General features: G+C 45.9%; 1 protein-coding gene across 12 annotated transcripts in view; it reads right to left on the minus strand.

The window, feature by feature from the left end:
• ROBO3 (roundabout guidance receptor 3) overlaps window positions 1–25281 on the minus strand; it is a 329951-nt gene that overhangs the window by 150075 nt on the left and 154595 nt on the right. For all 12 annotated transcript variants that reach the window (XM_083713429.1, XM_083713427.1, XM_083713428.1 and 9 more), the window contains exon 2: window positions 8641–8967. In XM_083713429.1, coding sequence (XP_083569555.1) covers window positions 8641–8967 — 327 coding nt within the window. The remainder of the gene's footprint in view (window positions 1–8640; window positions 8968–25281) is intronic.

Below are 25281 nucleotides of genomic sequence, written 5' to 3' on the forward strand. Positions count from 1 at the left end.
ATAGTTGGGATGTCCAGGAGCCCGGCAAAGAAATATGTTCCTGGATTGTTTACCCAGCAGCTGCCCCCTTTCCCAAATTACATAAATGCATCCTGTCTGGGTAATGGACTGAGAAGTGACACAAAAATCAATAAATAATTCCAGTTTAGAGATGGCTGGCAAGTGTTCCGAGACACTGCCCATGCTGTGGCCCGGCTCTCAACGGAGCTGTCAGCCCGTTGTCAGCGCCTCAGACACATTTCTGTCTCCAAAACACCAGAGAGAGAGAGAGAGAGATGGGTTCTCGGCCCCGGTCTCATCTAGGAAGGCTTTTGTTTCTCTGGGATGTGGGGAGGGGGACAGCACCAGTGATGGAGACAGGAATATAGACCCCAGTGTGTTCCGCAGCTTAGACTAGGGCCCTGCCAGTTATTCCAGAACTCTCCCTTGACTACTGTTCTGGAACCTGCTTCACCATGTATGCACTGAGGTAAAACCAGCAACGCTTCTGAAAAGTTGACACGGAAGACAATCACCTTCAGAAAGGCTCGGTGGTTGTTCCTCATTCCCCGCCACTACCCCATCGTTTTGATGCAGTCATGCACAGTTTTCTCAAACTGTGTGGAATCTTCCATTGGGCAGGATGAAAATATAACTTCTAGCAGTATCCTTCAACCTTGGGTCTACAGATACTTGCTGGACTACAATTCCCATCAACCCCGACCCCTGACTAAGCTGGCTGAGGATGATGGGAGTTGTAGTGCAAAACAACAACCCCCGTTTGTGCACCCGTGGTTGAAGAACACTGACTTACGGGACTGTGTGGATGTTGTTTATGTATTTATTAGAAAAGGAAACTCATACACCTCCACCTGAAAGTCACCAATATCCCACCATCACCTTTGTATACCAACAATTGGTCCTGTAAGTGTGTGTGGAGGATTTCGGTGTATTCAGAAGTAAAATGTGCTCCCCCTTTAAGTATGTATTTAGATGTGTTACGTCTCAAAATGCACATTTAAATGCATCATTGCATGCACTTAAACTGTGGAGAGCAGCATATTAAGTAATAGCCCCCATCTATGAAATGCTCTTCCCATCTGGCACCAACTTTGATACCATTTGGGCAGCAATGATTTTTTTAAAAAATAAGTTTATTTTCATCACTTAATTTTATTCTTGTAAATTACTTCAGGACTTGGGAAGTGATCCATAAATGTGATAACTAGCTAAGGAACATTCAGAAAAGTGTGAACTGGAAAGGGAAGTTCCAGTCCGCACAGGTGCACAGCAAGTTGTCTCATAGAGGAATTCACAAAGACCAAAAACCCTCAAGCATCTCTGGTCCAGCTTCCCACTGAAAGATTCCATCACAGCGGAGTTGGACCAGTCTTCAGCATTCCATTGCCAATATGACTTTCAGAACCTTTATCCAATAAATGGCGGCGGAGGGATCCGAACTGGAAGCCACTCCAGCAAAATGGAAGTAATGTCTCTCTCTGTAAAAGTCCTGCTGTGTCAAAACACTAAGGCTTTTAGATAAGGTAGCTGCAACAAGTCCGGTTATGTATCTCCACTTCCTCTAGGTCTAAAAATACCCACGATACTTTGTGTAACAGCCACTTACGGCATTTCGGTTAGGCATTAGCGTCTAGATCATGCCAGCAGGACCATTTGGCAAATTCCCCTGAAAATGGCCTCATTCTATTCCTCACAATCATTATGAGATGTTATCTGCAGTCCACTAGACAACCCCTTCCAACCCCCCACCTTCCCCATCGCTCTTCTGATGGAGGATGTTTCAACCATTTACCTGAGGCCTCATCCGTCATTTAATGGGAAGGCAACAGAAAATCCATTTGGGCCATGGAATGGACGTTCAGGGAAGGTCAGGCTGCTCACTAATTGCTACAAGCTGAGCTGTTCCCTCTGCCTTTTCTGAACCGTACAAAAGGATGCGCACGAGGGTATATCAGCCTTTTCACCAATGCCAGAAAATCACCTCAGACCCTGACAAAAGGCAGTTCTGCTCAAGTCCCTCAGCTCCACCCTAAAGATGCTGCTCGCTCAACCCCTTCTTCCTTTCCCCATTTAAAGGTTCTTTTTCCCTGCTGGGAGCTAATCTTTGACCTCACATCCTTTAAATCTCTCATGCGGACACAACGTGATGCTTCAGAGCCTTTCATTAAAAGCAACGGCTAAGACAACGCTAAAAGATAGGGAATCTCTATGGCACCAAAGGGCCACCTGCTTGAGCAGGATATGTTGGCTTAACAATATGCCCCCGTATAAAGCATTCTGGGGGGAGATTGCAAGCCATCAAAGGCTTTCATTCTCTTCCCCTTCCAAGGGTGAAGTGGTATGGCTTAGGTTTACCAACAGGTTTACCAAAAGTAAGGCACTTGGAACAGAGCCTCCATGGCAGATCACTGGGCATGGCAAGGCAAACTTTTCAAAAGTATGTAGAGCTCAGACCAGTTAGGGCCTTAAAGGCTATGATCAGCATCTTCAGTTGGACCTAGAAGCCAAATGGAAGTCAATGCAGGAAGCCACTAGATGGAAGTTATGGTTAGATCCAAGAAGGAAACTGAGATGCTCTTACGATCTGTAAACTTATAGAATTCTTTATGTAAGAAAAGTGAGCCCTGTTGGATCAGACCAAAGGTCCATGGAGACCAGCATTCTGCTTCCCAAAGAAGCCAACAAGATGCTTGCAGGAAAGCCCACAAGCAGGACATGAGCGCCATAGTCCTCTCCTGCTTTTGTTCCCCAGCCATTGGTATTCACAAAGCCACACAAATCCAGAGTGGAGTCCCAAAGACAGTTGGATGGCGCTTTGTACGCCTCCTTCTGGCAACTTCAACAGCCAAGCTGGTGCCCAACGTATTGCTCTGCTTTCCTTTGGACCAAATAATAATAATAATAATAATAATAATAATAATAATAATAATAATAATTTATTATTTGTACCCCGCCCATCTGGCTGGGTTTCCCCAGCTACTCTGGGCGGCTTCCAACAAAGATGAAAAATACACTAAAATGTCACATATTAAAAACTTCCCTGAACAGGGTTGCCTTAAGATGTCTTCTGAATGTCAGGTAGTTGTTTATCGCTTTGACATCTGATGGGAGAGCGTTCCACAGGGCGGGTGCCACTACCGAGAAGGCCCTCTGCCTGGTTCCCTGTAACTTGGCCTCTCGCAGTGAGGGAACCGCCAGAAGGCCCTTGGCGCTGGACCTCAGTGTCCGGGCAGAACGATGGGGGAGGAGACGCTCCTACAGATATACTGGACCGAGGCCCTTTAGGGCTTTAAAGGTCAGCACCAACACTTTGAATTGTGCTCGGAAACGTACTGGGAGCCAATGTGAGGCCAAGAGGGGGGTCTTGTCACCTGGGCACCCCAGGACCTCCATACACACTGCCCTGGCTTGTGCCCTGAGGAGGTCACTGCAGCAGTTTGACTTCACCCCCAGAGGCACACTCCATTATCTCTTGAGACAGATGGATGCGACAACAACAACTGCCTCTAATCCCAGAGATAGCATAGGAGAATCTTGAGTTCAACTTGTGGCAATGCTAGAAAAATGAAAGACGCTCTCCAGGAATTATATAAACTTGCAGCACATAAGACAGGTAGCTTCCAGGTACAGTGGCTACTGATTTTTTTGTGGGCCCAATTCAAGGTGCTGGTTATTACCCTAAACATTTTAGGATACCTACAGGGCCACTTCAGTTGTGGGTGCTCTTTTGCATGCCCCATCTCTATCCAGGTTATATTTTGTGAGGACAAGACAGTCTCCATGGCCGCATCCAGACTATGAAACTCCCAACCCTGGGAGATGTTTTCATTCCAACAGGTGTTTAATTTGACAGGTTAATCAGTATTGTTTTATGCGCCATCTTGTTTCTATATTTTATTTTATAGTTATTGAAATTCCTTAAAGTGTTTGCCGTGGTTTTTCATATTGTGTTTTGCTTTCAACTGCTTTCCTTTCAACCTTACACACTTTTCAAAATGGAAAAGTGGGCCAAAAATATGTTAAATTAACAAATAAGATGTAAATCATGCTGATGTTGGTGGCTGAAAAACAAGGGCACTACAAGGCAAACTATTTGTGTTGCTCTTTTTTCTTTTTTCTGATCGCTTTTGTTACATGTCTTCAGAATTGAAACTGCTGCCACTGGAGAGTTACCGGTTAATCAGCCTGCATTGCCAGTAAACAGAGAGTAACTCCTGCCAGAATTATACCAACATTCAGACAAATAAGACAGATCAGCACATTTGCTGGCTGAACCCTTAAGTGTGTAAACCGATTTCTCAATTAGCTAAATGCCATCTTCAAAACTGTTTAAGGGTTGCCACCACTAGAATGTGTAATTGTAACAATAAACAACAACAATAATATAGCATGCTTAGCTCTTGCCAAAGTGCCTATCAAAGCAATTGCAAACTTTATGAAAAGCGTTACGCATTAAAGCATGCAAACAAATAGTTTCCTATATATTCCCAATGTGGCTTTCAGTATTGAATGAGTTGCTTCCCAAGCTATGCGTTCAAGGGAATGACAGATCAGATTAGCTAGCATTTGTTGTTTCCTATCGCAGGACACTCCCAGGCACAATGAAGGAAGCTGTTTTGAACTATACTAGCTCTTTGCCTAAGAGTGGTTTTTTTCTACTTCCATCCTAGAAAGCCTACTTGGCAGGCTAAGCTGAATATTACTGGTGAATGTTCTGTTGCTACCATGTGTGTAAGGAGCCAAACCTCAGTCTAGAGGTTTGTGTTGGAGAAAGAGAGACAGACAGACAGAAGAGCAAAGAAGAGTACATAAGTCTAAATATTTGTGAGAAATCTACACACAGCTTTGTGTTACGGCTTCTCCAGAAAATCAGGATTACTCCTTGCATGCAAAATCAAGAACTATTGCCATTTAAGGCAACGCTCGCTCAGTTTTCTGGCATGAACTTCTGTAAGCAATCTCAACCCACTTCAATAGCTACACGGAGTGGACTAAAACAGGGGCAGATAAGCTTATGGGGCAAAGCAGTAGCAGGTACCGCTGCACAGCAAAGCTGATGGTAACTCAGTTTTGCCTTGTGCAACTGGGCAGCAGTTTCAGCAGAAACACAGACCCAGTTTATATGAGATGTGAAACTGTGATTTGCTACTATGGACTCACAGGCCTTCCCCCCCCCCCCCTTTACTCCTTGCGCACTCCAGTTTCCTGTAGAAACGTATTCAGCCATTAATCCAAACTGGTACAGCACGTTAGCGACAAATATTCACACAGCTGTTCAAAAATAATTTTACATCATCTATCAAATATGTGAGAAAGAGACAATTACTTACAAAGTACCATGAAAACTTACAAACTACCTAAAATAAAGTGAACTTGCAATATCAGATTTTGCTAGGTTCTTACAAATTCTTGACTCAGTTTTTCATTTTTTCTTGTTTTTAAAATAAGTTCAAGAAGATTCAAGAAAAGGGTAAGTTCAACGTTGTTCCCGGCAGCTGTGAGGTGCTGATGAAGTGGCCTATGAAGTAATAAAGAAGACAGGATGCCAGAGTTCTATCCCCATTTTGCCCTAGTAGTCCATGCAGTTGAGAGGCTGCTGTTTCACCCCCAGTGGGGCCGATTTGTTGGGATTGGCAGATAGCACACTCCCTGAGCACAGTTTTCTGGGCTTCTTCAGTTGTCCCGTGCCATTGATGCGTCTACTAGTGCTAACTGATAATAATCCAAACGGAATCTTACCTGAATCAACATACAGTGGTACCTCTGCTTATCTACTTAATTCGTTCTGGAGGTCTGTTCTTAACCTGAAACTGTTCTTAACCTGAAGCACCACTTTAGCTAATGGGGCCTCCCACTGCTGCCGTGCCACCGCCGTGTGATTTCTGTTCTCATCTTGAAGCAAAGTTCTTAACCCAAGGTACTATTTCTGGGTTAGTGGAGTCTGTAACTTGAAGCGTATGTAACCTGAAGCGTATGTAACCCGAGGTACCACTGTAAAAAGTAAATATAAATTCTCCCACTATATACAAAGAATCAATTTTGATGCAAAAGTTCATAATTATGTACTTACATATCTTTGAAGAGACAATTTCTTGGCTTAAGCACACAAGACTGAATAGCTTAGCAAGGTAGCCCTGTTTGATTACAGATATATATATACACATTCTCTCGTTCTATTTTAGGTAGTTTGTAAGTTTTCATGGCACTTTGTAAGTAATTGTCTCTTTCTCACATATTTGATAAATGGTGTAAAATTATTTTTGAACGACTGTGTGAATATTTGTCGCCAACGTGCTGTACAAGTTGCACTATTAATGGCACAGGTTGCATTTTTCTAGCATTAATCCAAACTGGAGCAACTATGTTTTGTGCAAACCACAGTTTTCCTGCAAGCCAGAACTGGAAACCCAGTGGGCAGAGGAAGATGGAGAGGGAGAACCTGATGCCTGGCATTATACGTGAAACAGCACACTGTCTCTGTCTAAAACCCTATCCATATGTTCATCCAAGTGTGGAGGGGGGGCCTGGGCTTTGCCCCATCATTCCTGCTGTCCCTGTCCCTAGAATCTTTGCTGGCCTCTGGAATAATTGTCTATTCTATCCCCCCTCCATATACACACCCACTTCCAGCACATCAGCTTCAAAGGGAGCCATTTTATAGATTTCCCTTTGATGTCTGCATTTTGACCAATTACCCTGGCTGCAGCACACTCCTTTGATAGCTTTATTTCCACCATAACCTGTTATCAATCCAGCCAATAGCCACAAATCACAGAGGGCTAGTGGTCAAAGGTCCCCCCCTTACCAGTTTTGGAGATCAACTAATGCTAAGTTCAGCTTGGGAGGTGCCTGAACATGTTAGCGACTCCAAGGGCTTAACCGAAATGGCATTTCATTTCCCCTGCTGCTGGTGTTTGGCCTTGTCTCAAGCAAGGCCATCATTCATCTTGTGTCACTTTCGGCAGGCCTGAATGCTTTTCCGCACTGTTTGTTTGTAGATCTTTGTCTCCATAAAACCATTAAGGAAGACAATAGGTGGAGAGTGCCTTGGAAAGCCGTGCAGGAGATTGGTTTTGAGGTCAGGGCAGATAAATAATGAACCTGGATATCTTCCGTGCCCACAATCCACACGGCTGTTTGCTTCTCAGGGACCTTTGCTCCTTGAAAGGCACAACTAGAGAAGCCTGCCAAGAATGCAGCTGCGCTAGTTGCTAGAAAGAGTTTATAACCAGAACTCAATGGACTTCTCAACAGAGTGTTTGCTCATGTCTTATAGATGTTGGAAAGTGACCTGAGCAAAACTGGGAGGAGGGGGATTAAAAACCTAGAAATAGGTAAGATTCCTTCACTCAGATGCTTGACAACCAGCAAAGAAAACAGACATACTCTTTTTCCTGAAATGTTTCCAATACCAATGAACAAGCAAACTTTTCAGAAATATATCCTACATGCATTCCAAGTGTCCCTGCTGAGCTTTTCCCTGGTATTTGTACCAGATCACTCCCTTTATACCTCTGGTTCATCTGACTCACCATTGTCTACACAGCTTGGGTGGAGAACCTGCGGTCCTCCAGATTTTGCTGGCCTACAACTCCCATCAACCCCCTCCATTGGCTATACTAGTTAGAGCAAATTAGATAAGAGCAAATTATACTAGCTAGAGCAAATTAGAGTTAGGCCACAGGTTTCCCACCTCTGTTCTACATTAACTGGAGGAGTCAGTTTCAAAATAGGGGTCTTTCCCTACCAGAAAATTCCATGATTTACTACTTACATCTAATTCTCTTCCCCACCAAGAGAATTCTACAGTCTTCAGTCATCGCCAGCAGTAACAGATTATACATACGGCCCTGTTATTGGCTATATGAAGGCTGATATGGTCTGCACACCTCAACAACAATTTTAGAGCCCCAATCCCTTCAAATCAGAAGGCACAAGACTTTATGCAACATTTCCAATCAAAACTCTTTTTGGCATCCTAAGCCCTTTGCTTCGTTTAAAAGGAGGGAGAGGAGAAACATAAGGAGACCTGCAAATCTATCTGAAACACTATCAGTTAATTCACAGGCAACACACAGACACATGGGCAACACTGTGTGAGGCGGAATGTATTCTGCTCTAGGTGAAATGATCAGGTAGCAGGAATTTGAAAGCGCCCTCATAGCTCCTCCCTCCAGCTATTTGCTTAACTCATTTTGTTCGACAAACAGCAACACCCAATCCCTGTCAATGGATGAGATTAGCAGAAACATTTCTATTCCCTTTCAGTTTGGACATTTAATTTTTAATCAACATGGTTTGGATGTGGCTGGGAGTTTGGAGGAAACTGGGGCAGGGGAAGAGAACAAATTATAGATTGGCAGAAAGTACTTAAGGGTATATCTCCAGGGCAGCTGCTCACATCTCTTGCCATATGTTCTATAGTGCTCAACTATAATTGCAAATTCAAATGCACATGGGAAGTGGCTGTTCGCAGAATTGGGACCACACTCAAACCACATTTAATCCCAATATCATGAACCACCATTCAGGCCACACAGTTCCCCATCGTTTATGGGAGCTGATGAGCATGGCATCGTTTGCGGCGTATCACTTAAGACAAGCCAAAGTTCCATCTCACTTGTTCAGTATTCTACTTACTGGCTACCTCCAGAGATGCGTTCCTGCTGACAGCCTCACCCAGGTAGTTCCTGGCTACACAGACATACACTCCCTCATCCGGTTTGCTCCTCCGTCCATGCACGATACGCAGAAAGAAAAGGGAGCCGCTGGGCAGCAACATGCGATGGGATCGAGGGTCCTCCTTGTCCGTCTCCACCCGCTCCCCATCCTTGTACCACTCAATGATGGGGGTGGGACGTCCTTCCGCTTTGCAGTTCAACGTTGCTGGCTCCCCCTTGGACACAATGAGGTTGGAGGGATGCTCTACTATCCGCGGAGATGAATCCTCAAGGCGAGGCCGAGAGCCTGAGGTGCAAAAAGAGAGAAATGGTTATAGAGAGCAGCACAGAAGGGACTGTTGCAGAACTAAAAAAACAAGACCAGGCACAGTTCAGACATCAAAGCCAAACCATGATTTACATTACAGGTATGTGTTTTCTCCAAGGTCCACCCCCACCAGCTCCACTTCCCTCCCTCACTTACCTGGTCTGCACCAACCATTGCTTGTTGTTAACCTGAACTGAATAAATATATTTCTCGCAAACCAGAGTTTGCCTCCAAATCCAGCATTAGGAACCAAAGCAAGCCCTTGTTTCCCATTCTGATTTGGAAAACAACTTTGTTTCTGCAAACAGTATCCAGATGCAACAGCAAACTATGGTGGTCACAAATTCAGAAGTAAGTAGGGAGTGCACGAGTCTGAGATATGCTCTGCCTCAATTTTGGCTTGACATCTGAACTGGGCTATTGTAATGGAAAAGGAAGGGCAGTGAATGGCCAAAGCCAATTCATATTCCAAAGTCATTGATAGTTACAGTGCCCAAGGCTATTACTGCTCAAGCTCATACTACCACATAATGGAAAAACTACCGTCAAAAGTGAACATTTGCCATCATCGAAGGTCCCATACAGCTCAAAGAGAAAGAAGCAGCATGCAATGGCCTGGGTATTGGAGAGTGATGGGAGATCGAGAGATCGATGTCAACAGCTAATGAATGTGGAATACCGACCCCAGGGAAGCTTGCCTGGCAACTTCATTGCATATCTTTAGGTGCCAAGTGAAAAGGTTTCCTTCTTTATTATGATATGTATTTTGTATCTTCATTTCCTATGTTTATGTTATTCCTCTGAGTGATTTAAACTTTTTAAAATGATTGAATTTTAAATTGCTGTGACCTGCCTTGGGACCTCACGGTGAGGGGCAGGTAAGAAAAGGAATAGACGTTGATGAGGCTGATGTCAATGAGTAGAGAGGGGTTTTTTTAGGAGGCTACATGGTCACACAGGTTAGGAAAGCTGGTCTTCAGAAGCATAGGCGAGTGTTGTGAACCAATCAAAATGGAGTGTTCTGAGCCCACACCATATTTGGAACAAAGGCGACAGGAATATCCCACGTGGGGAGCGGGGGGGGGGTGTGCAAATGGCCACTGATTAGGTCACTGGCAGCGTACTGATAGTCAGAAGAAAGCTTCCACCTCATCAGGGCTAATTAATGGCTGAATAGAGGTGTGTGCTTGTGTTAGCAGTTGGCAAACGATCAAGTGCATAATTAGACATTAGCATACATCCAGAGGGTCTTGCACCTCTAGATCCCAGAGAACGAGCAATCTCCTTTCAACAACAGCCGCCCTTCTCTGTCAAGGGCTGCTTCCTCCCTTGGGATTGCTAGGGAGATGCACAAGAGTCACCTGTGCAGCAAAGCTCAAGGAGCCACATAGTTCCAGGGCATGTACAGAATGCCAACCACACCCAAGCACCTCAGCAACAACTTGTCCTTTTAAAATCCATGAAACTGAGAGGCTGCAGCCACTTTTGCCTCTGGCCCCGACCACCACTAAGAATGTGGACTCCAGACACTTGCCTAGATGTGGCCCTCAAGCTGTAAAGAGTTTCCCACCTCTGATTTAAGCAGAGCTTGGACAATCATCCATTGGGGATGTTCTAATTCTTGATTAGTATTACGGGTGGCGCTGTGGGTTAAACCACAGAGCCTAGCACTTGCTGATCAGAAGGTCGGCAGTTCGAATCCCCGCGATGGGGTGAGCTCCCGTTGTTCGGTCCCTGCTCCTGCCAAGCTAGCAGTTCAAAGGTAAACGGCGTTTCTATGCGCTGCTCTGGTTCACCAGAAGTGGCTTAGTCATGCTGGCCACATGATCCAGAAGCTGTACACCGGCTCCCTTGGCCAATAAAGCAAGATGAGCGCAACCCCAGAGTCGGTCACGACTGGACCTAATGGTCAGGGGTCCCTTTACCTTTAATCAAGCAGGAACTTGGACAAGATGGCTAACAAGGCCCCCTCTAACTAGGATTCTATGACCTCCCTTTCACAGTTCTTCCCATGTTTTGCCCTAACGAAATATGTGCAAGGTGTTTTTTTACTTAGGCATCTGCGCCTGAGTAGTGCTGACATTTAAAGAGGAGATGTTAAAAGCCCCAGGCGATCTGGGCAAGACCTATTCCTATGGCCCTCCTCTCCAATATGGACACTTGGATTTTCTCCACATATGACTGGATTGTATCAAGCGCGCATGGTGGCATTTGTGCAAAATTTCTACTTCCAAGGAAGGGACAGGTCTTAATTTCGGTGCTGCCTGTGATGAGTCCCAGCCCCTCCCTGGGGTTCTCTACGCATATAAATGATTCTCAGCTGAAGAGGTCCCTGGTAAGACAAATTGTGCTCTAGGCAGCTATATAAACTTAGAAGGTAAAGTGTCGGACAGAATTAATCCTTTTAATCATCTGCTAAAGCCTCTGGAAGCTGCCCAGAGACTTTTTTCAGCACCTTAGACAGAGCAGAACTTAAAAGTCTGCTCCTACCTGATTTAGCATATGCTCTCTTTCCTACATCTCTTACATAACTAATGGATGAAAGTGACTCGCTCATGTCTTTTTGATCCTTGCTAGCCTTAAAGACTAAAAAATTATAATGGCATAAGCTTTTAGGGACTATTGTAAAATTCATGAGATGGGTGAAATGCTATCCTGAGTTACAGGTGTGTGTCTAGGTGTGGTGTGAGCATCATACAAAAAAACACACACACAGTTAAAGGAGGATTGTAAACAGTGAGGTCAAAGGGGAACAAAAAAAAAAAAAACAAAGTACAGAAACAGTACTAATTACATAATGAACAGTGGCCATTCACAAAACTGTTATTGTTGCTAACACAGACATCCTGGCATTGGTTAGCCAATTAACATATGCAGTGTGTTGTTGTTTGTTAAAGAAACCTTTGACCCAATTCAGTCCACACAATGGCAATGAACCTCTTGACAAACTGTCATGTGGTGGTTTCATGCTGCAGCGCAGTCTCTCTCTGTGGTTCCTTTGAAGCTTGAAATGCTAACACACAGATTTTGCACACATCAGTTTTACATCTTAAAACAGCCGCACAACCGCACAGTTCTGGGTGCAAGCACCTAACACGTTTAGTTTCTACTATGGATAGAGAAGCAAAAGCGACAGTCCTCATTGCAATCCTTTGTCGCAATTCCAGGTCCAACCGGTCCCTTAGAGGAGGTACTGTTTCAATCCATTACTGTGGAGATGGGTCTCCACAAACTTTGTCCCAGTGAACTCCCCAGGAAGGTTGAAGAGGTCAATGAACCTGACCTCAGAGGCTCAAGCAGTTTTCCCAAGAGCCACAAAGAAAGCAAAGATAAGCTCAACTGGGGAGCGGGGGGGGGGGGGAGCTGGCCCAAAGCAGAGCTGCCATTTCATAAAATAAATCTTCGCCGATTTAACTATAGGTTTTAACAAGGGAAGGCATGCTTTGCTTTGAGGTTATCTGTGTGTCACAACTGACACCATCTCCTTCATGAAAGAGACGGAGGCGCTTCTCTAAGAACAAACAAGCAAGTAATTAATAATATGCACAACAACTGAGCTACAAGTTTCACACGGGTCGTTCATATCCGAATCTATTCATAGCACTGCATCTTAGGATCTAGATCATGGTGGGTATATCAAGTTTGTGGTGTAAGACTATCTAGATCAGCAGTTCTCAACATGTGGGTCCCCAGATGTTGTTGAACTACAACTCCCATCATCCCTGAGCTCTGGCCTAGGGATGATGGAAGTTGTAGTCCAACAACATCTAGGGACCCACAGGTTGAGAACCACTGATCTAGATAGTCTTACACCCCATACTTGATATACTCACCATGGTTATGACTACTAGTAGGGTCTCTGGTAGGGGCAGCCAGAGGCTGCTGAACTACAATTGCCATCATATCTGACTGTTGGCCATGCTGGCTGAATCAGGTGGGAGTTATAGGAAGGGTACCACAATGGTTACCTCTGGCCTATGGGGGAGGGATCTCTTTCTATCCTCTTTCCCAAAATGGTAATTAGTCAATAGACACGAAATATTCACACAATTCCAACAACATTTCCTTAGCGTTCTAGCACAATTGCACTCCACTCTGTCACCATGACGGCAGGAAAGACTCCACCTCAAAAAACTTATGGCAAATATCAAGTTAGTTTTATTATGGCAAAAGCCAGCGACACAGAACACCACAAGATCAAACAAAAGGAAATCAACAACAGCATAAAAAAAAAAATTACACAAGGGAACTTCGCAGTGTGCCATTCAACAAAAGAAATTTACACTTCCTGATTGCTAAAGTGCAAAATTTGGCCACCTCATATGATACTGAGCTTGAGGAATCTTCCAGAAGGTATTTTCGTAGAATTTCGGGGAAGGATTCCAAATAATGTTGAAGGGGTATAAATTTTGATAAAAGCGGCAAAATATGTTGAACTTGTTCTTCACTATAAAATTCGCAAAATAGAAGAATGTGTGTGACAGATTCTACCTTATTAGACATACAGGGGCAGAGATGCGCATGCATTGGTACCCGCGTAAATTTGCCGTACAGCACTGCTGAGGGCACTGTCTCAAAGCGGGCTCTGGAGAAAGCCCATCTATAAGCTTTGTTAGTGATGTTAGTTAAGTAAGGGGCAGCTGCAAAATTAGGCCAAGCTTTTAAACATCTATACGTCTCCGGGAGTAGGGCGTCTTCTTGTTGTAATTCGGCATCGTAAAGTCTCTGAGTGATAATTACTTTTGTATGGCAAATATCGAAACCAAGCCACTACAAAGGGTCACACTGCACACTACTTCTAAGTATAAAGATAGGGGAGGCTAGATCCTTATCTCCCCCATCACAACCCCCAAACTCTCCCCTCACCACCAAACAGTTACCAATACTGTATTAAACAGCTTCTACTAGAACATCTTTGCCCCATTAGTGCATGGGGGAGGTGGAGTCTGAGGGGGTTCACAGAGTGGGAAGAATTAAACCTCCCCTCCTCATGTGCTGTGGTCCTGATCCAGATTCAATGCGTGCGTACTTTTGAGTAAGAAGAACATGGCTGCAGACTACATTGCAACGTGTGGTTTGACCCCAAAATCCTTCCCACATAAATGAAGGAGAGGGAGGGAACGTATCAGTTAGCTCTAGCATGTCCCCATCAGGGGCTTCACGGGGGGGGGGGGGAGGGCAAATACCTGCCACAGGAAGCCTGCTGAACTCAGGCAGCTTCCCCATCCTCTTTTTGCTTTGTCCCTGCTCACTTTTGGCAGACGGCCCCCAGGAGGTTTGCTGTGAGGCAATGCGGTCCTCAGGCTGCAAGAATTTCCCTACCCAAATTAGGGTTCTCAGTCATGTCAGGGGGCTCCATGAATTTAGCAGGCTCCTCACTGCAGACTATCAATGAAGATAAGAGGGGGCAGCAAACAGACTTAACTGGAAAGTCAGGGCTTGCCAGCATTTTCCTGCTCTCACTCATGCAATTCTGAATGCATTGGGATGGGGAGAGACTATATGAATAGGGCTATTATCTTTCCTCCTGTGGGGAGGAACTAGGGATGTCGGAGAATTCAGAAGGAAACAGAAGCAGCCGCTGAAACTGTCCATGTTTGCTTATTTGTCCCATGCCTTCAACAGAAATCAATCCAGCAAATACAATTGGTACTCACTGTTGTGGTTTTTAGTCTGTAAACAATATGGTAATTGATTATGTTTCTCCCCCCGTTTGCATTGCATCTCTTTTTCAATGAAATGAAAAGAATGGAATAATGTAACTCCAAAGCAGTTGCATAATAATTCTGTATTTAATTATGTAACATTCCACCACAGCAGACAGCGAGATGGGGAGCATAGTTTTGTCAGAAGCTGAACTGCAGTGGAACGGAAACAGCACTGCTTGTGATGAACACGAGGCAGGACCAAAATCGACACTTTTTAAGATCCATAGGAGGAACACGCAGCTTCCTTGCACATTCACAATTTGGGGCCAGGTTACAGAAGGGACTGCTTCACCCAATATACCCCTGCTCAGCAGCTGTGTTCCATAGATGGGGCACTGCTGAGGGTACCACTTAGCTTTTACTAGAAAAAGGCTTTTTATTAGAAAGGTTTTTATTGTTGCAGTTCCAGTCCCTTGGAATTGGCTACCGGCTGCAATTAGACAAGGTAGATGTTTAGGTGGCTGCTGAAGACACGTTTGCTTAAGAAAGCTTTTCTGGAAAGGCATTCCCTGCCAGTTTTATAAAACATTAACTGTAGAAATGGTTTTATTGTTTTAAGGGTCTGTTATCTTTTGTCTTTTATCTCATCGTACACAGCTTCGATAGCTTCTGGCTGTGAAGCAGTTTATACATCTGTAAAATAAACAAATAAATTTTAATTCCTAATCCATGCAGAAACAGGATAACGTCCCACCACCACTTGACCCTAACCACTGCCTGAAAGCCTGTATTCCAGCTAAGCCCATAAAGAACAAGGCTCTCACATGAGGTATTTGAGAAGTCTTATCTGCAGACTTCACTCAATCAATAGTGCTGAAATCCTAAACTCTGATAAGCTCCAGGGATATTGATCTGTTTACCAATCATAACAATGATGTCACTCATCCTGAGACCCTCCTCCTACCCAAGCAGAACAATGGTTTCTTTTTTATTTGATTGCTGCTGATTTTGATCTAGCCCTCTTCGCTAGAAAGGAATCTAGGGAACTTATTCTGCTACACAAGGGGCAAATGACTTGCGACCAGGGAGATCACTGCCTGGAGATATTCCCAAGGAAGCATGCTTAAAAGCAACTTCAAAATGGGGAAGAGGAGAATTGACTTCAAACAGTAGTTCAAGAGGAGGTGGGCTTAACCCACCCCCTGTCAAGGTTCAGCCTGACCAGGACTCTGGAGAAACCCCATCAAAGGAGGAGTCATGGCAGTCCAACACACAGCCCAAGGGAAGCATGCAGCCCTTAAGGCCTTTTTGGCACCCCTCGACATCATTAGACACCCACCCCACCTTGTAGCCCTTGTCCTGCCTTCCCAAAGCCAGGTAATTGAGGCACTGGGCTCTGGGAAGAAGCTTTGTGGGATCTGTCAGGGTTTTAGAGTCCTCCAGTCTCCTTCTCAAATCCTAGTTAGCACTTTCCCAGCTTTTGGAAGGTGGCGTGAGGGCTCTAGGACCTCGCCACAGCATTGCACCTCCTTCTCAAAGCCAGGCACCTCACTTAAGTGGCATTGGAAAGGAAGCAGGAGGGCTGGTGGGGAGCCAAATTATGGCCTCGCTCCCTCTCCCTGTGCAACAAGGCAATGTACAGCCCACAGGTTCCGTGTCAAAGTGCTCTTGTGGCTGCGCTGCCCTAGAACAACAGGAGATTCTAGAGGGCCTGCTGAGGTACCAAGTCCCAATGACATCTTGTCAGGCCACCCCTGGATGACCCCAACACCCTGTCTTGACTCCCAAGTATATTCTTTCATTTCCAAGGGCCATTTGGGCCCATTGGGAAACCCACTACCTTCTAAGAAGCTTCATCATCAGGAGCCTTGGTCTAGAGTGGAGGAGGGAGCAGCCAGAGACCAAAATGGTGTACTTTGTATCTTAGCAGGTAACCAGGAAGGGAAGGGACTGGTTGTAGCAATATGAATCTCTCAGTCCATCTTGGACCTGTGCTGGATATAGGTCCCCCCTAGGTCACCCTTGTGTCCCAAGTTTTGTGAACTCCTGCCTTGGCTCCAGGAACAATTGCAGTTCTTGCCATCAACCTTAGCCAACAGTGACTGAACAACATTTTTGGCTCTCCAAATGTTGTTGGGCTCCCAGATCCAATCAGCTGCAGCCAGGATGGGGGTATTCCAGAGCACCACCACCCTCAGCCAAATCCCTCACAGCTATTTTCAAGCTCCCAAGAAAGACACCGAGTAACTGAAGCAGATGAACTTCTGCTTGCCATGTCTTCAAGTATTAACTGGTCCTCTGCTAGAAAGAGAGGAAAAGGCCTTGGATGAGTTGGAGTGGAGACCTGTCCCACTGGACATTGCCATGAAATATGGCAAGGGTGGGGGACTGGAGGGTGGGAGAGATAAACCAAAGATAAAGTAAATTGAATGTCATTTAAAGAGGATTTTTCAGATGAGAAGAGAGTTGCTGAGACTCTCAAAGAGAGAAATAGCAAAGAGATTTGAATTCAAGTGTGTGTGTGTTGGGAGCAGGGAGGGATTTACTTTAATACATATGGGGGAAATAGTCTTTCAGACAAGTCAATAGAACTGAGAAACAGGGCACTTGGGAACACTGGCAGGCACAGGGTAGAAATTGGCAATAATTATGGAGGCAGCGGACAGGGTAAAATGACACAATAGGAATCTCTAAATATATAAGAGCATGGGTTTCAAGGTCATGCAGAAACTACTGCAATTATGGAACATTTAGGAAACAGTTTTATACTCGGGCAGAATATCTTATCTGCCGTACTCTGTACTGCCTGCTCTGACTTACAACAGCATTTTAGGCCAGAGAAGGGTTTTTTCCCCATCCCCTGCCACCTGAATATTTTCTCCAGAGATGCTCAAGATGGAACTTGGGACCTTCTGCATGTACTGCAGGCCCTTGTCCATTGAGCTACACTCTCGTCCATATAGCGATTTCAGGTAACTCTGCAGCAGTAAGGTTCTTGAAAGCAGTATGCAACAACAGCAGCAAGAATACTCATCGCAAAGTATTGGAAGACACAAGATTTACCCACCCGGGAAGAATGGCAAATGAAGTTGATGGACTACATGGAATTGGTGGAAATGACTGGCAGAATCCGAGACCAGGGAGAAGAGTTTGTGGAAGAAGATTGGAAGAAATTTAAAGATTATCTACAGAAATATTGTAAAATTAATGAATGTTAGAAAGATGTTGGAATGAAGTTACATGGCTTTAGCAGAAATGCTATAAAGAATTAAGTACAATAGATTGTTAATGGATTAAAGGGAAAAATAAGGTTAGAATGTGTTAAGATAAATTATAGGACAGAAAATTGAGGAAGATGGAAAGGATTTGCTGAAACAAATAATTGAAGTGGAATACAAAAAAGGGAGGTGCGAGGAGGTCGCTGAAACAAGTAAACAGAAGATAATAATATTGAAAGTATTGGATGTGTTTTTAATTGTTTTTGTCTTGTTTTGTTATGTATATGTAGTGTTTTTGTTTCTGTATTGTATTGTTTTGTTATGTTTAATTCTTTTTCTTTTCATTTTGTAATTTTCAAATTCTTAATAAATATTATTTTTTTTAGGGGGGGAAAGGTTCTGGAAAGCAAGCTGGATTCAGTTCAAACAATCGAGACACTCTTTCATGTTGTAGTAATTCCTAGGAACATAGGCAACTGCCACACCAAGTTAGGCCACAATGACTGGTATCCACAATCCACAAATTTATCCACAATGACTGGTAGCAACTCTCCAGGGTTCACAGGAATCCTACAGAAAACATGGGTACTTCTGCATGCAAATCAGATGCTTTATCACTGAGTTGCTGTCCTTCCCAAAGCCCTAAACTTCCTGTGCAGGGGGACTGCAGCATTCGTTCCTTATGAGGTGGGCCATTCCCACCCCATGAAGACACTTCTCGTTAGCAGCTGGCACAGATGTTTAGGACTAGCAAGGAGACTCTCCTCACATGCAGGGAAATCTGCAAGATGAAGCTGATTTGAAATGTCAAGTGGAGGATAAGCACACACACCCCAGCATTTCCTCCATCTTCTCAATCACCAGTCATAGTCTTCCACAAGAGGAATGAGTGCCACAGGGTGTCAGGGTCTGGGCAGAGGAGGAATGGTGGAGATCGCCTCCCTAGCCTGACCCTTCCAGAGAAGAGAAAGACAGTTTAGAATTACAACAGGGGTTTGAGGGAGGTCAAAGCTCAGAGGCAAATGGGGGGGGGGTTAAGAAATAATGGGAGAGGAGGAGGAAGAGGAAGCACTGGGGGGGGTGACAGCTGACAGAAACAGTGTCTTTATAAAGCATTCCAGACCTGCTCTCTCCCAGAACCCGGCGAGCCTTGAAAGTAGGAGAGCAAAAAGCTCAGAGGGCACTTGTCAGTACCCGCAGAGGAGGCGAGGAGGATGACGAATGAGGAAGTGGGAGAGATGGTGGGAGCAGAGATTCACTCGGGACAATGCCATTATCCAAGAGGTTGGGTTCTAAAACCTCTCTGTAAATACTGAATAAAAAGCAGACGGTAAAAAACATTCCTTGTCTTTGTATGTTCCTGGGCAACCGGCCGTGGGAGTTGCTGGCACCAGCCTGACACAAGGATGGGGAACCTATCAAATATTGTTGAACTCCAGCTCCCATGAACCCCAGGCAGTGCAGCCAACAGTCAAGGATGACAGGAGTTATAGCTCATTAACATCTGGAGAGCCACAGGTTCCCCATTCTTGAAGAAGCATGTAACAGACAGACTTCAAGGCATGTACAGCCATGTTTCCCAAACTTGGGAATCCAGCTGTTTTTGGACTGCAACTCCCATCATCCCTAGCTAGCAGGACCAGTTTTCAGGGATGATGGGAACTGTAGTCCAAAAACAGCCAGAGACTCAAAGTTTGGGAAACGCTGGTCTGCAGTGAGGTGAGACACTGAAATAAGATGTCTAAATTCAAGAATGTGACAGCAAACTCACTAAAATAGACATAGCCAACGTGGTGCCCTCCAGACATTGGACTACAGTTCCCCTCCTCAGCTATGCTTGCAGTGCTCCAACAACATGTTGACTACTTCTACACTATAATTTAGAAAGTAAAAGGGTTCTTTTCTTTTTCTTTCCTTTTGAACATTTACTTGCCAAGATCTGCAAAACTAGCCTCAGCTCTTTTGTTCTTAAATTCACAGGCCATTTTTTAGAAAAATGATGTTTTAGAAAACCAACCGTACTGCTGCCATCTAGGTAAAGGTAAAGGTACCCCTGCCCGTACGGGCCAGTCTTGACAGACTCTGGGGTTGTGCGCCCATCTCACTTAAGAGGCCAGGGGCCAGCGCTGTCCGGAGACACTTCCGGGTCACGTGGCCAGCGTGACATCGCTGCTCTGGCGAGCCAGAGCTGCACACGGAAACGCCGTTTACCTTCCCGCTGGTAAGCGGTCCCTATTTATCTACTTGCACCCGGAGGTGCTTTCGAACTGCTAGGTTGGCAGGCGCTGGGACCGAGCAGTGGGAGCGCACCCCACCGTAGGGATTCGAACCGCCGACCTTTCGATCGGCAAGTCCTAGGCGCTGAGGCTTTAACCCACAGCGCCACCTGCGTCCCTGCTGCCATCTACTCATGGTCAAAAGATGGATACAACAGCAGTTAGTTGGGGACCTCCACCCTCGAAATATTCATAATATGGCCCTTGCCATTCTGAGTTGCTTGGACCCACCCAAGAACCAGACAGGCAAGCAGAAATTAGCAATGCTGATCCCTTCGCATAAGAGGCAAAGGGAATCCTTTCCCGCTTGGTCTACACAGATGCTGTGCCATTCCTTGGTTTACTTATGAATTGGACCGGGCATCTTTCCACTGGCCTAATTCCAGGATGGTGAGGGGAAACCTCAAGACATTTCAAAGAGGGAGGTTTGTGAATGCAAAGGAGATGGTCCCAGACTCCTTGTATTCCTGCTAACATCCTTCCACACCAATTCCACTCCTACCCCTACTCCCCCCACAACCAAAGTCGGTCCTTGGTGTGGCTATTTGGCATGCAAGTCAGGCTACTGCCTCTCGCCAGGCACCACATTTCAAGAGCTGTCAGAGAGAGGAATCCCAGCTGGTGAAAGCAGACACTGCCTGCTGCTGCTCCTTCCCTGGGGCAGAATCCGGTCATGAGCCTCCAGCTGCGAATGGTGTCACTAACTGGCTGGGTCATTGCTCGTGAGACGCTCATGTCAGTGGGAAAGGCTGGAGATTTAATCAAAGCATTTAGATTTTACTTTTTGGCTTCATGGAGTCACTGAAGCAGCATGACCCTTTCTGTAAGATCAGAGGCCCAATACGGCAAGGGAAGCCAAATGTTGCTGGACGACAGCTCCCATCAGGTCCAGAAAGCACGGCCAGTGTTCAGGCATGACAGCAACTGTCATCCAACAACATCTGGAGAGCACAACGTTGGCTACACCTGCAGTAAGCCACAGGGAGCCTCAAGGAGCAACATGCCAAGAAGAGCTGGAGGAAGAGCAGCGTTCAAAACATAGCAGTCACAACAGGAAAAAGAGGAACACCAATGGCCTGAGGATCACAGGTTTCCCTTGCCTGCTTTAGAGCATAAGAGGAACCTTCTGGATCAGGCCCATCTTGACTAGCATCCTGTTCTCACAGCAGCCAACCAGATGTAAGCAGGACCCAAGCACAAGAGCTCTCTCATCTCCTGTGGTTTCTAGCAACTGGTATTCAGAAGCTATAGACTCCAACTGTGGAGGCAGAACATAGGCATCATTGCTAGTAGCCATTGATAGCCCCTCTCCACCATGAATTTGTCTTTTTAAACCATGCAAGTTGGTGACCCTCACTGCCTTATGTGGATCCATAGTTCAACTATGCACTGTTTGAATATTTTCCAATCTGTCCTGAATCGTCCAACATTCTTTTTTCTTAGATATCCATGAGTTCTAGTGTTTTATGAGAAGAAGTGTGATGGCCTGGGACTCGGACTCGGCCTCGGAACCAGAGGAGTCTCAGTCTGCACCGGATCCTTTGCCTCAGGCATCATCTGAACCAAGTCTGGGGCCTGACCCTGAAGAGTACCAGTTTGCACAGGTTCCCCTGCAACAAACACCAGTTGGGCCGAGTCAGGGGCCTGAGCCTGCCCTGGCTCCAGATGCAGGGATTACCTTGTTGCCTTCAGCTGGGCCATCACTTACCTCTGCTCCACTACCGGTTGGGTCAGGGGAGGCTGAGGCGGCCCCTAGGTCTAGTAACTCACCGATGTCTCCCAAGCTGCAGAGACTAAGGTCTGAGAGAAGGAGAGACCTGAATACTCGCAGGAGTGCTCACCTTCAGACAAAACAGGGAGGTGAGTCACTGGGGGATCAGGACTGGCCGCTACCATGACAAAGATAAAAGGCTGTCGGACCCCGCCCCAGGTTGCGGGAGCAACATTGCTGTATGCCAGGTCCTGCCTGAGATCCTGTATCTGTCCTTGCCTGGTTTCCTGCCTCGTGTCCTACCTTGGCCCTGTTGGACTGACTCCTAGCAGAACCTTCGGATTCTGGACCGGTCCTGGACCGTGTTTCACAGGTTACCCCCGGGCCCAGCAAAGGAAGAAAAACTTATTTCTATCCCCTTTCTCCATGCCATGTGTACATTTACAAACTTCTAACATTTCACCTCTCACTTGCCTTTTCTCTAACCTGAAAAGTCCCTAACACTGCAACCTTTCTTCAAAGGGGAGTCGCTCCATCCCCTTGATCAATATCCTTTTTTGAAGTGAGGTGACCAGAGCTTTAGGCTATGACATGTTCTGCAATTGCTCAGGCACCACGTTCCCCAATGGCAGCGGACTCCAAGAGGGAGATGAAAGGAAAGCACTTGGCTTCCTGACCGCAAATGTTGACTGGCCGCAAATGTTGTTCCAACAGGTTTCTTAGCCAAACATTCCAGTCCGCAGGAGAACCGTGGAGCCATTACTTTCTAGGATGCTTAGCTGGGGCAAGAGCACAAAGGCAGCAACAGAGAAGGGCTGAATTTGTGCAGTGGGTGGGTGAACACTTGCCCAGTCACTAAAAGGAAAGCCACGAGTCCTCACTGAGGTGGTAAACCTGCATTTCAGGCTACAGATGAATGCGATGACATGACCAGATGCTTACCCATGAAAAACAAAATCTTTGCATCTAGGTCAGGCTTCCCCAACCATGAGCCCTCCAGATGCTGTTGGAATACAACTCCCATCAGCTCCAGCCAGCATGGCCAATTGTCAGATATGATGGGAATTGTAATCCAACAACATCTGCAGGGTACCACATTGGGAAGGCTCATCCAGATATCATTATTTTCTATGGCACCATCTATGTAAACAGTACTTTACCAACACTAGGCAGGATAGGTCCTTTCCCCAAGGGACCTACCTTGTAAAAATGGGGTGGGGGAGGGGAGACAGAGGAAGAGGAGAGAAATGAAGGTCAGAATAAACAGAGGAGGGGGGATAGGCAATTATATCACAGGAAAGTGTTATGTGATTTGTTCATTCTTCATACACAGGATACCGTTTTTCATATCGGGGAGAATTCAGTCAAGTGACTCCCCATCTATAGTATGAAGTAAAGGTTTACCACTAGGCCAGGGTGTTTCAGATTCAAAAAACAGCCAGGTTAGACCAACCCATTTGGACACACACCAAATCAAAAAATCACCTCCTTTTTCAGCCAGTCCCTCTTGGAAATAGAAACATTTTGAATGATTTTCCCTTTCAAACTGGCACTCCTAGGTAAGCACACCAGCCGCCCTGTTTAAACACTCAGCCCAGCCCTCAAATTGTTCTCCAAAAGACTCCATCCCCACTGAGAGGGCCTTTGGGGGCAGAGGTCCAGGGCCCCACTCAGCAGAATGAGCAGGAGAGCCACCAACACAGCATTGGGGGGGGGGGGCTTACCACATTTTGAAATATGGACATGCGCATCGCCATCTGCACATCGCCATCTGAAGAGCAACCCTCCCCTCACCACCGCAACACACACAAGACTTGCAAATTCAGAATCTAAAAGTGCCTAAATGAACACTGCTTTCATTGCCTCTAGTTACAGCGTACTAAACGATGCCATTAGATGGGTTGTTTCAGAGTTTGTAAAAAAAAGGGAAAGGGGGAAAAAAGGCTGTGTCAGCCATATGAAAAATTCCAAAGGTTGAGAGCCATTCTACTCATTATCCAAAATGAGATGGTATAAACGAGGTTGTAGAATTCTAGACCATACCACTTCAGACTGGAGTGTCTGTATGTGTATGTGCCATATTTTTTTTTGAATACTCACCCATATAACACACCTCCCTGCTGGTAATAAACTAGCACACCAGGGAGATGGCTGTTGCTAACCATACTGGACGTGCTTGCTTTCAACATGCAATGAACCTTTTGCAATGGGGAGCATTTGAAAATGGGACCATCACCCCCCACACTGGAATCTCAATTGGCACAGCCCAAGGAACTCTGCCACCACATTCTGCCTAATGTGAACATCCGCTGCTAGCCTACATTTTTTTGCAATGGTTGTTGAGAATGGCATTTATGCGTGTGCATTTTCTGGTGATTTACAAATGCCAAGTCGTTAACAACCTCTGCTTGATAAGACTAAGGATCTACAGAGCCTAGCATGTCCTGCTCTAAACAGTGGGGAAGGACTGCAGCTCAGTGGTAGAGCATTGCATGCAAAAGGTCCTCGCCTCAATCGCCATCATCTGCAGGTAAAGCTGGAGGAGACACCCTGTCTGATACCCTAGAAAACAAGGTGAGGCAACATGGTTAACCAAATCGAAGTCAGAGTTCTCTGGTTCAGGTGTAACAGGGGACTCTGCCTTAAGCCAAAATCTTCATGTCAAAAGCCACCGTACAGCAGGAGGAGGGGAGGGAAGTGCCCAACCATGGTGCTTGTTCCCTGCTTAGTAAACCATGGTTTATGAAAGCTACAAGGATTGTCCTAACAGGGGCATCTTATCCATAGAGGCTAGTGGCGCGGGACGCCAGGGTGCCAAGTTCTGGAGGGCACCAAGAAAGAGGCGGAGGCTGGACGCAGTGCCTCCCAGCATCATCTCGCCACCCTCGCCTTCTGCTATGCCGAAGCGGCGCCACGCCCGGAGCCTCCGTCTGCCATGGCTACCATGGCACAAAGCAGCCAGCTGAGCCGGGAGGTGCTGCGTGCAGCCTCCGCCTCTTCCCCCCAGAGGAGCCGCTCTCCAGCTGCTGCCTGCCTCCTCCAGCCCCTCCAGCAGCACTGTCCTCCCTAAAAAAAACTCTGGGAAACGGTGGGTGGGGCACCAGAGGGAGCTTTGCACCACGGTGCCGGATATGGTTAAGATGACCCTGTGTCTTAACCAGGCCAAGGGGTGTGCATAAGGGAAATAATGATCAGAATTCATCAGACCTCATGCCCATTTACTTCTCTAGTGCATCTCAGCCTGCCAACTTGCCCCCACTCTTAGGATGCCAACCGCCCTCCATGCCCATTGCTCGTCCAGCCAAGCTATTTCACAGCTCAGAACTCAAGCAGAAATGTATCCCACACACACCAAAACAAGACCTCCTCGCTGACCCTGAGGTGGGTTTCGCAACGACGCCACCTTCAACATTCCTTTTACAAACCCATGGTTAAAATAG

The sequence above is a fragment of the Podarcis gaigeae genome (genome assembly GCF_964106915.1).
Source record: "Podarcis gaigeae genome assembly, chromosome: 15".
In the NCBI taxonomy this organism is placed as follows: domain Eukaryota; kingdom Metazoa; phylum Chordata; class Lepidosauria; order Squamata; family Lacertidae; genus Podarcis; species Podarcis gaigeae.